Source organism: Molothrus ater, chromosome 8 (assembly GCF_012460135.2).
Source record: "Molothrus ater isolate BHLD 08-10-18 breed brown headed cowbird chromosome 8, BPBGC_Mater_1.1, whole genome shotgun sequence".
NCBI lineage: Eukaryota > Metazoa > Chordata > Aves > Passeriformes > Icteridae > Molothrus > Molothrus ater.
The window spans coordinates 9,311,351-9,323,494 of record NC_050485.2 but is presented as its reverse complement, the minus strand read 5'-3'; the positions used below and the strand labels follow the sequence as shown (position 1 = coordinate 9,323,494).

The following is a 12,144-nucleotide window of genomic DNA, read 5'->3' as shown; positions in this document are numbered from 1 at the left end:
CACAGCAGCAGAGGAAGTGGGGGCAAAGGGGCCAGGGCATTCCTGGCAGTAAGTGTACAGTTCGTAGCGAGAACAACAGGTGATAGGGGTAAGAATTGCTTGGACTTTTCCTGAAAAATTGCAGGACCAATTTTTGTGGTATTCCAGAATCCAGTGAAAGGTGAGTAGAATATAGAAGAGGTTGGAGAATGTGGGACGCTGTTCCTCCTTAGCTGTAAAATGAACCCGATGGTTTTGCATGTCCTGCCAGTACTGTCGAAGAACAGCAAGCCAATCCACACGACCATCCTGAACCCGCACGTGCACGTCATCGGGGAGGACGCCGCCTGCATCGCCTACATCCGCCTGACGCAGTACATCGACGGGCAGGGCCGGCCCCGCACCACGCAGTCCGAGGAGACGCGCGTCTGGCACCGCCGCGACGGCAAGTGGCTCAATGTGCACTACCACTGCTCTGGAGCTCCTGCAGCACCTCTCCAGTGAGGATCACATACGGGTATGGGTACATCACACACGGCTGAGGCTGCTCTCTGTGGGAATTCGGCATTCGGGGCCGTTTAGCTGACTGTCAGAGAACCATCTTTAGTTGTCTGTACGGCTCAACACTTTGGCTTGTAGATGGTGTTCCTTTAAGTCCTGTCCTCTGGACTCAGTAGGGTTATCTGCCACTCCTGACAAATGGGAGTCATGTGCCAGACAGCTGTTCCTGGGCATAGGTACCCTTGTAGCAGCTGTGCTTCCTCCCAGGTGCTCAGGTCTGTGCTTGGACAAATGGCTAATCTGGAGCAGAGAGGAAGAGTATCTCATGCTGTGCACAGGTTGGCCCTTTCACATCTACCTTTCAATGCTGGGGGTCATTTCAGAGGACTTTTTTGATGATTATGTCATCTTCTAGAAAGGATACTGTAGAATCCATACTGAACAATTTCTGTGCCATAAGGGGTAAGGGTTTATTCATATAAATTTTACTACTGATTTTCCGATAAGCAAAAAGTATTTAATGTACCACGTTGAGAAAACTCAGAGGGGAAAAGAATCTAAACAAACAGTAATATCAGAGGATTTAAAATATCCCCCAATTAACTTGCCACAATTCATAATTGGAAGAAACTTTGGCTCTAAAATATGTCATGACAAAATGATTGTTGCTTGCTCCTAAGGACATCAGATCCACTTCTTCAGCATTAAGGCATTCTTGTTTATTGCCTTAATGTGGATGTACAAAGTCTTTCTGCATCCTTTCGTTTTATGCTGAAATACATGTTACATCCATTTTATAGTCCAAAGTTTCCTAATCTTAGGACCTTTCTACTAAGTATTTTCTATTTAAGGGCAAACACAACAAACATTTCCATCTGGGAGGCAACCTTTTTTTATGTGGTCATTTAAGGATGAACCGCTCAAGTATAGCTGCTACTTGAGTCCTAGTTCTGTGAACAACTTGGTACTAAGCCAAGAGCAGTTTATATTCGTGTGTTGTGAGGTATTCAACCCTGCTGAAGGCAATGGGAAGGAATGTGAACTATCACAAGCAAGCTGCAGAGGTCACAGATGGAATTTGAAAAGCAGAAGCCAGTTGGGGGCACCAGAAGCAGGGAAGCTTCAAGGGAGCTGGAAAATCAGCTGCATTTCCAGGGAGTAAGGCAGTGAGAAGGAAAAAGCCTTTGCAGGAAAACAAAAAAAAACTTGCATCAGATTTCATCACAGAAATATTGAGAGAGATGTCTGTCCAAAAAATTATGCAGAAGAAATTATTAAATTAAAGATCAGTATGGCTCAGTGGCTATGCCTATGACTTCTGAGGAAATTTAGGAATGGAAAGTCTGCTGCAGAAGAGGTATGTTTCTTGGCTGTGGAAATGCTGAAGCCCTCCAAAAGTATGTGCTGGAGGGTTTCTGAAAACTGCAGAGCAGAAAGTATTTCCAAACCACAAAATGTTGGTTAAAACAATATTTAAAAATACCCTGTAAACTAATGGAAGTTGAAGTATTTGCATACATTTCTGGGTTCTGGAGGAGGTATACCCACAAGCAATTACAAATGGGGTCAGTGTGGGCAGCCCCCATCTGAATGCACTGAATCATTTTGGAGTAGTGTTATCCTATGTGCAGTGAAAGCTAAGGATGAAGAATGAATGAGGTGAGTAAGAATGCTGAAATAGAAATTAGTGGTTTCTTCTCACCTGGAAGGCAGAGTTCAGTTCTGGGTAAATCATCTGAAAAGGAAACTGCAGCCAGAAAAAAAGTTTGATATTAATCAGAGGACTTCTGTATAAGGAGAGAGTGGGAACCATGAAGGGAGAAGACTTATAAGGGAGATTCTGCAAAGATTTGCAAACTAAGAAATGGTAGAAAGAAGAGTTTGGCTACATGACAGGATAATGCTAAACAAACATGAAAAAACCCCAGACTTAAAACTGATCAAAATAAATCCAGTAATTTGGTACATGAGGGTTAACTAGGAAGGGCCTTTGCTAAAAGCAGTCAAAAGGGCTACAATTTCACAAAACTGCAGAGAAGCTCGTACATTTGTTTAAATATTAAGTAAGTTCAGAGACAAAATTATGGAAGATTTGAAAAATAAAAACCCTAACAAAAATATAATTATCTTTCAGTTCAAGGCAAAAGCCAATGGAAAGTGAGGCAGATAATGTTCCTTAGGACCAGAGCTTTTGAGCACTCCTTAGGAAACTTCTTCAGCTTCTGGGTCATGGCTATGAGAGGGTGGGCTCAGGGCTGCTCCAAAGCAGCATGTAATACATTTTAGCAATTACTTAATTTTCACTGGCACTCTCAGCCCCCTGGAAGGGGATGTGAGTGCCTCTTACCTTTAGAAGTCTCCTCATGAGCTGCACTTTGTCTTGTGTTAGGGGTTTCTACCTACATTAAATAATTAACCTGTAGGAAATGTGTTTTTTTAATTGTGTACAGCTAATATATGGCTTTATTTCCTTCCATCTTCCATCCTGTTCTCCCCTCTCCTTTCTGGGTGGACATTACCTCTTCCTGACTGCAGCAACTTGTGGAGATACTCAGCTGGAGGGCAATATCTTCTTAGCAAGCAGCTCTGGAGTGCCTGAGTGACAGCAACGGTCATGTCTGTTTTGACATTAAAAAAATAAATACAAATTACAAACAGGCAGCAGCCAAATGCACGAAACCCTGCATGCATCTGATGCTCCGGGCACTGCCTTTCTGTTGTTTTCCATGGATCCATCGTGTCTGTTTCTGCTGTACGAAGGTGTTTTTAAATCTAAAAAAAAAAAAGACATGTTGTTTGTATAAAAGAATAAAAAAACAGGAATAATGCTAAATAAATGACAGATTATCCAACATGCCCCCTCCCCCAGGGCTAAGAAAGTGGCAGCAGCCGGAACATCTTTCAGAAATGAAGTGAGGGGGAAAGCAAAAGTGAAGGAGAGAAAGAGAGAAGGAGAGCAAGAAAGGAGGCGGCTTGAACAGCAGATGGCTGAACTGTGCTCCGCAAAGCGATGTGGAAGTTAATACCACAGTCGGGCTGTGCTGCAGCTACAGTCGGTGAGAGGTGGCAAGGAGAGACCCCAGAGGAGCCAGTGTGAAGACTGGGGTTCAAGAGAGAGGAGGTGCTTCTCTTCCTGTTGCCCAGCAGTCTGACTTCAGCCTGTTTCTTCCTCGATTTCTGCACAGCAAGAATACTATGGAGACCTGGTTGCTCGGCTGCTGGATCCCAAAACAGACTTTTCTTTTCTTTTTTTTTTTCCTTTTTTTTTTTTTTTTTTAAGAAATAAAACAAAATGGAATGTTGTTTTAAAACTAAAGATGGAAGTAGGGATTTAAAAATGGGTTTAAGTAACCCATTATTAACCCAATTAATTAACTTGAATAGAAGCTTGCTCTTTAGTGATACTGGTTTTAGAAACAGCCACTACCTGGACAAACATGGAGTTTTGAAGCCAGCTTATTTAATTTAACAAAATAAAAAACCATTTCATTAAGAGCAGAGATTTTAGAGGAAGAGGGTATTTGTATGGGATTTTCTATTTTTTTTTCTTTTTAGTAGCGTAGTTGGGATCCACAGTGCTGCAGAACACATGTTCCTTAGGAAGCAGACAAAAAACTTAGTGTTATGTTCTTCATGAAAACTTGCACATACACTCCTATATGAGGCATAAATAGCGTGTGTTTTTTATACTGAAATATATGCACCCTTAGAATTAAAGGGGTTACCTGGCCTCCTGTATGATTTGTTGGTCTCCAGTAAAATAGCAGTGGGAGCCAGCAGCCCCAGCCAGGTGCTTCTCCCCACCACTAACCCATCTGATGTTTGTAAGTGTCATGTTTCCTAGTGTTTATTTGGGTAATTTTTCTATTTTTTACAGTGATGTTGTAACACAGAAAACTGTCAGATCAGAACCTCAAAAGCTGTAGCTGAAGGAATCCAGGCCACCCCCCACCCCGTGTTGCCTCTGGGTGTTAGAGGATACCTCATGAAGCAGAGGGGAAAGGGAATGAACACGTGATCTGATGTTCGTCCTTTGGGCCAATTCATTTTCCTTTCTTTTCTTTGCTGCAAAAGGAGTTCAGTTCCTTTATTCATTGGGTGGGAGATACGGAAGTGTTTTGTTGACCTTACCAAGGAGGGAGCCCAGCCCCAAGAAGAAAATGGCCTTTCTGGCAGACCTGATGGGATATGTCTTGACCAAGGGAAGGCATCACTTGCAGAAGTTGGAATGGGCTTTTACCTGAATTTATCTACCCCTAATAATTTTTTGGACCTCTAGAGAGAGTTAAAATTATTTCCATGAGAGCATACTAAGTGTGTGGCAATCTTTTAGCAGACTATAGATGAGAAGAAAGAGAATTTGCAATGTTAATCCTTATTCAATAAAATGCAGACAATTAAAGCTGTTGCACAAAGTGGAGCTGTCACTTTGCAGCAGATAGCGCTCTGCTCCCTTTATTGGAGAGGTGCTATCCCACACCAGGATTAGATCAGCTAACCACTGATGAAGGAAAAGGCCATCCACTCTTCCCAGGTTTATTTAAGCAAACACCCTTTTCTTCCTCCCTTTGCTATCCCAGGGGAGGAGTGAGGAGGGGACTGAACCCATGGGGGGGCAAACACTAGATTTTATTATTTCAAAACATTTTTAAGACAGTGACTGAAGTGGAAAAGTAAAAAGCCTTGATATTTCATTCAGAAAATTTTTTAAGCCACAAAGAAAGCAAACAGATTACAGTTATGCCACTTAAAAAAGATAAATACAAAATATTATGCATGCCTTCTTTCGGTCTGATCTTCCTTGTCTCTTTACCTGATAATTATTAATAGTTAAAAAAAGAGAACCCTCTGTATTAAGTATATGCATCTTTCAGAAAAAAATTTAAAAGAAGAGAACTGTTGGGTTTTTTGTTTTTGCACAGTCTTGGAGACAAACTCTTTTGGTTTTTTTGTTTTGTTTTGTTTTGTTTCCTTTTAAGTTAATGAGAACCTTAGCTTGGTATGGCCATTATCAAACACAGCTGTACACCTTTAGCATTCTTAATGTTCTCTTATGGGGCTAATGTAAGCATCTATATAATATATATTATAAATATCACATTTTAAACAGGAAATGGAAGGCATTTGATGCAGAATTTTTGCATGATATAGAAATAATTAAAGTTAGCTAGTGTTTGTTTGTTTGGTCTGAATGTTGGTAGAACCTTCATAGCTTTGTTACAATGAAACCTTGAACTGAAGATATTTAATAAAATAACATTTAAACAGTGTAAAGTTTGGAGTGTCACATTATTCTCCTGAGCAATATGAAGTTGGTACTTCTGGGATAAGAATCAGTTGACAGAGGAGGTGTTTTTTCCTGTGTCATTTAAAAATGTAATGTTTAAAAAGTTAAGTAGGACCATACCTAAAAGGGGGGAGGGGAGAATACTAGCATTAAAAACAAAAGGATGACAGAACCTATTAAAATTACCTTTATGGCATTTCCCTGACAGACTAGGGATAACAGGGAAATTCTGCTTTTGTTCCAAATAGCCTGATCCTTGGCAAATCAATGCTATTACTTCCTTTCCTGGTCTTTGTTTTCCTCAACAATATTTAAGATTATTCTTGTGGGAGAAGCTATCTTGCTATTTGGTTTGCCTGATGTAAACAGCTGATCTCAAGTTGTGATTTAGTTATTTATTAACTAGTGTATTTTGTGTCGTAGCTGGGATGCTTCTGCAGAGGCACAGAACTTGTCAGGTCTAGCAGTGTAAGTATCATTTCTTAAGTTAAAAGTTAAGTTGGATTTAACTAATTTTGGTTTTATACTGCCTCTCGTTATCATTTCACGTATGCCCCATGAGGTAGGCTTTGTTCCGCTCGGTCCTTTGCCGCTTTGCCCTTTCTCGGTTATTCCCACCCTGCAATCTCAGCTGCTCCTGAGGGCAGGTGGCTGAGCCGAGGCTCAGCAGGCGCTGCCCGAGCACGGCTGGGCCGGGAGCGCTCGGGGGCTTCTCCGCCTGGGCTGCCCACGGGCCTCGCGTGCGGCACAGTCACTGCTGTCACTGTGCGGGGCACACACATCTCCTGTCCATCACAGTCACTGCTGTCACTGTGCGGGGACACATCTCCTGTCCATCACAGTCACTGCTGCTGTCACTGTGCGGGGCACACACATCTCCTGTCCATCACAGTCACTGCTGTCACTGTGCGGGGCACACACATCTCCTGTCCATCACAGTCACTGCTGTCACTGTGCGGGGCACACACATCTCCTGTCCATCACAGTCACTGCTGTCACTGTGCGGGGACACATCTCCTGTCCATCACAGTCACTGCTGTCACTGTGCGGGGCACACACATCTCCTGTCCATCACACTCACTGCTGTCACTGTGCGGGGCACACACATCTCCTGTCCATCACACTCACTGCTGTCACTGTGCGGGGCACACACATCTCCTGTCCATCACAGTCAGTCACTGCTGTCACTGTGCGGGGCACACACATCTCCTGTCCATCACACTCACTGCTGTCACTGTGCGGGGCACACACATCTCCTGTCCATCACAGTCAGTCACTGCTGTCACTGTGCGGGGCACACACATCTCCTGTCCATCACACTCACTGCTGTCACTGTGCGGGGCACACACATCTCCTGTCCATCACAGTCAGTCACTGCTGTCACTGTGCGGGGCACACACATCTCCTGTCCATCACAGTCAGTCACTGCTGTCACTGTGCGGGGCACACACATCTCCTGTCCATCACACTCACTGCTGTCACTGTGCGGGGCACACACATCTCCTGTCCATCACAGTCACTGCTGTCACTGTGCGGGGCACACACATCTCCTGTCCATCACAGTCACTGCTGTCACTGTGCGGGGACACATCTCCTGTCCATCACACTCACTGCTGTCACTGTGCGGGGACACATCTCCTGTCCATCACAGTCAGTCACTGCTGTCACTGTGCGGGGACACATCTCCTGTCCATCACACTCACTGCTGTCACTGTGCGGGGCACACACATCTCCTGTCCATCACAGTCACTGCTGTCACTGTGCGGGGCACACACATCTCCTGTCCATCACAGTCACTGCTGTCACTGTGCGGGGCACACACATCTCCTGTCCATCACAGTCACTGCTGTCACTGTGCGGGGCACACACATCTCCTTTTGGCGCTGGCTGCAGCAAAGGGGCTCTAGCCAGCATGCGGCCCCCATTTGGCAGGCCTGGCGGGCCTCCGTTCCCTTGAGCTCTTCCCAGGTGTGTCTGGGAAGTGGCGAAGGGAGGGAGTGGCTTTGCCTTATCGCTGAAAGCGAGTTCATTGTGCTTAATCCCCTTTAACTGCAGCAATTACCCAGTAAATAGGTGTCAGCTGGTGCTGCTTAGAGAGATGATTACTTTTGCTGCCTGATGAAACAGAAGGAAAAAAAAACCTGTCCTTAGTGTTTAAAGGGAGAAGGTAAGAGTTTTATAGTCCGTTTTACTGGGACTAAAGGCAATCTGCTCGTGCCCGGAAGAAATGGCTCCTGCTATTTGGGGAGCAAAGAGACGTTCTGCTCTCAGTTCTGACCTAGGAGGCTGGAACGTTCATCAGCTAAGATTTCTCCTGAAGCAGTTAATCCTGTCTTGATGATCTTTGAAGATATGTAGCAATATGAGCCGATAAGCACTAGGAAGGTACTCATAAAATTAGTGGCGATATCCCGTGTTTTTAGGAACCCTTTTAACCAGGATAAGAGTAATTTAAACACTTGCTGAAAGCAAAATAGACTAACACTCAGGTCAAGAATATTTAGTGTAGCATATATATGGTGCCTGTTTTATGTCTTATGTTTGAGCTGACAGCAGGGATTAGGAATGATACTTCCTGCATTGTAATAGCTCCAGTATTGAGCTATCAAACAGGGATAGTCCCAGAACCTTACTTCCCACTCTGCTGTAGCTGTTTAAAATCTGTTCATCCTGTTAGATGAAGTTTTGCTATCTTCCTACCAAAGATGAGTGTCAAAACGTGTTTTTTTAAGTTCCCTTCCAATTTATGCACATGCATGATTGTATACACAGGTGGATTACTCTGTGGGAGACTTGTAATTGATGGTAGCTTTTATTTATGCCCAAATAGATTTGCTTTTAAACTAGGATTGCTCTGCTCTCACTTGCTGGGCTAGTGGCACAAAGGCCTGGCAGGATGCTCCTGTGCTTACAGTATCTATGAGATGTGGGGAGAAGTATGAACAGCACTGGGCCCTGAATGTAAATATGAATATGAGAATATGAGCAGAACTAGACTCTGAATGTCAATATCCTTTCAATTTTACTATGAAAATTGTTACCTCTTATGGGTAATTGATAACATAGAAAACCAAACAGAGCATTTTACTAATGATTGGATTTGTGATCTGGTTTTGGGTTTGCTATGGCTTTGCAGGGTGACTGCAGATAAGCCAGGTATGTGCTCTGTGCTTCAGCTTTCCCATTTGTCCATGCAGATGATAAGCCTGACCTCTGTAGAAACTGCTGTAAGAGACTGATGGACAGTGCTGCAGAGAAGCTAAGATGGTCTTGCTGCTGCACATCACAGGTGATTTTTTTTTGCCTGAGAATTTGAAAGGTTTAGGACTGCAGATTAATGCACCTGGAATGCTTGTTTATTTGGGTTTGGTATACATTTATTTAAGAGTAGAGAAAGGTGATCCTTTGGGGGCACTTAAAGCAGCTTGAGTGGAGGATTATGAATTTTTCCCTTGAGATCCTTGATGCCTGAGAACTCCTCACCTGCCAGAACTCCTCACCAGCTCTTTGCCTGCTGGTAAGGAATAGGAATTTACTGGTTGGTGTGTAGTGCTCTAAAGAATTTTAAGCCAATTTCTTATGTACTTAACAAGTATTAGAAAACAAAAATGCATATGTTTGTGGTTTTTAAGGCAGACTGGCTACAAGGAAAGGATGAATATAATTAAGTTAATAAAATCTCATTCTGAAGGTTTCTTGTGCTATAGGAGAGTCCTCTGAAGCACTGGCGGATGGGGAGAGGGAAAGGTGGCTGTGCCTAATTTGTTACTATTTATATAATTTTACCATAATTATCTGTGAATGGATGGGCAGGATTACATTTATTCACAGAAAACCATTTTGCTAATGCATCATACGACTGCATGTTGGCAGACTTGGGTTTTGGCCAGTACTTGCAATGAAATACTGTCTCATCATGGTTTATTTCTCCTTCGTGCATCTGTGGGAAAGAGTAGTGCTCGTACCAACAGAGGACAGCCTGCAAAAATGGCACCAGGGCTCTGCTTCAGAGGCTTGTTTACATTGGAACGTGCTATAGGTTACATCAGAGTCAGAGCAGTGCTACTGCCGTATGGTTGTTCCTGCTCCAGAAAGCGTTTGTTTGTTTGTTTCTTGCTACATGTCTAGTTCAAAATAAACTGAAAAAAATACTTATACAGAAAAGGATATGTTCTATTAAAGTGACATTTGAAATTCATTGCTTTAGATTTAGCATATTTTTCTTGTATAAAAAAGGCCCAAACTTGGTATAGATAGTCTTAAACGTTTTTAAGAATTGTAAACAGATTTCAGTCTTGTTCATTCCAAAAAGTATTAATGCTGAAATTGTTTTATATATGGTAAGTTAGCAAGTTTTAACACCTTCTAATATGTTATAATATCAGTAAAAATCTTCCATCCCTATTACAAAGACTATATTGAGCCTCAACAGAAACAGCAAGACATTTAATTTTCTACTTCAACTTTCCCTTTGGGAAGAAACAGGCCTGAGCCCTTAAACGGAATATCCAGGCAAAGATGGTTTATGTGACCTTAAGAAAGAGAAATTGCTTCAGTGAAGTGCAGTGTTACCAGGGATAGCACATGCTAAGTGAGGTAGGCACAGAGCAATATGATAAGCTGGAAGATGGGAGTCATAAAGCCAAGCACTCAGAGTGGGTTGGAGTGTGAGGAAGAGAGTGGAGATGCAAGATGGGGTTGAAGGTGTCTTGCAAGTGAGTAGAGGAAGTTACATATGAGGTAGCTAGAAAGGCAGTGAGGACAGTGGGATGGAGAGTTATTTTGTGGTGCAATGAGAAGGAAAGTAGGTGAATTCTGTGCTGGTGGTTTGAGGAGGGGTTTGGAGAGATGGGGCATATTTTGGGGTAGTTTCTTCCATGGCACATTTAGCTAGAGTTTTAAGCTGATAGATACTCTTCTGCCTGTATAGCAAACTATAGTGTACAAAATACCTTCCTGTCACTGATTTCCCTCCCTCGCTGTAACTGAGATAGGTTGGACTGAGGAAGATTTTTTTTTTTTTTAACCAGACTATCAAATTGTACTTTGAAATGATAAATCCCATTTCACAGAATGTAGTACTGGATGATAAATGCTACAAGCACATGACACAAAGTTCTGAGCTGCCACATAGTCCATAGTTCCTCTGTTGGCTCAGATTTGATCAGCTGTTTTGGAAAGTGCAAGGTCTGTGCTAGACTGGGCATCACCTGTTGCTGCCACACTAGCTTTGGGACGGCTGCAGGCAGGGGAGTGATATTAATCTGATGTGAGCACTGTGGCACGTGTTTGGGTTAACTCAGCAGAAATGCAATCACGTGTTAAATATGTGCTGCTGGGGATTTTGGCAGCACAGACCTGTGAGATGGGCTGGCAGGTGGTGGGAGCAGCTGCCTCATCCACCTCTCCTGAGGTGGGGGTGCTGTCAGCCAGAGGCAGAACAGGCTTTTGAAGCATGCTAAGATATGATTGCTCATAGCTTTGTCTATTTTTCTTCAGTTATTTGATTCAACTGCTAACATGGGCTTAACAGGCTTGCAGAGGTCTGGTCAGTGCTTCAGGTGCAAATTTGATTAGCTGAAGATTAAAAATCCTCTATAAATGTGTCCATAAACCATGATTTTTGAGCTTTTCAAACTTTTTCATAGAGGAGCATCTTGCTGTACATTAAATCTATATATTGCATTGCCTTTTTTAGAGTTATTCAAAGGGTTTTCTGAGAGTTATGCACAAGGTGATCAGCAGGATGGGAAGCAGTACTTTGCCAACATGAGGCCTTATTCCCTGAGCACCTGCTTTGCCTGTGCTTTCCCTTTTCTTCTGTCGCTTTTGACTGCTCCAGGTCCCAGTCATGTTAACCTGTCCCAAATGTTCACTCTCTGCAGCGCGGTGGGTTCTTTCTCCAGAGCTGATCCAAAAGCAGGACCCTGCAATAGCACTCCCGGACTGCTGTCCACTCCTCCAGCCTCTCCTGAGAATAAATGTGTCTGTGATGTGGCTTCACATCCCATTCTGGCTTCCTAGTACAGTTTCCTCCACCGCTTTAGCGTAGCAAATTGCACCGTGCGTGTTTGTGTTTCTCGGGAGGCAGCTGCCGGGGATGTCACAGCAGCGGCAATCCCTACCTACTGCTTTCCTGGGCATCCCACCCGGGAGCGCGGCGGCCGCGACCGTGCCGGGCAGCACCGGGGCCACGGCGGCGGTGTCGCCGGTGCCCGCGGCCGCGGGGAAGCCCCGGCCACGTGTTGGAGTGCGGGGCGCGGCCGGTCCGCGGGACCCCGGCCCGAGCCCAGCCCGGCGCTGCCGGCGGGCGGGGCCCCGCGCCCCTCCCTCCCTCCGTCCCTCCCTCCCAGCGGAAGATGGCGGCCGGGCAGCGC

The 12,144-nt window shown here is 44.1% G+C and overlaps 1 protein-coding gene across 14 annotated transcripts in view; it reads left to right on the top strand.

Annotated features, from left to right (window-relative positions):
* Positions 1-5,754, top strand: part of CAMK2G (calcium/calmodulin dependent protein kinase II gamma) — a 116,101-nt gene extending 110,347 nt beyond the window's left edge. For all 14 annotated transcript variants that reach the window (XM_036385281.2, XM_036385285.2, XM_036385283.2 and 11 more), the window contains 2 exons: positions 251-496; positions 3,016-5,754. In XM_036385281.2, the coding sequence (XP_036241174.1) occupies positions 251-483 (233 nt within the window). In that variant the 3' untranslated portion in view covers positions 484-496; positions 3,016-5,754. The remainder of the gene's footprint in view (positions 1-250; positions 497-3,015) is intronic.
* Positions 5,755-12,144: the final 6,390 nt, after the last annotated feature.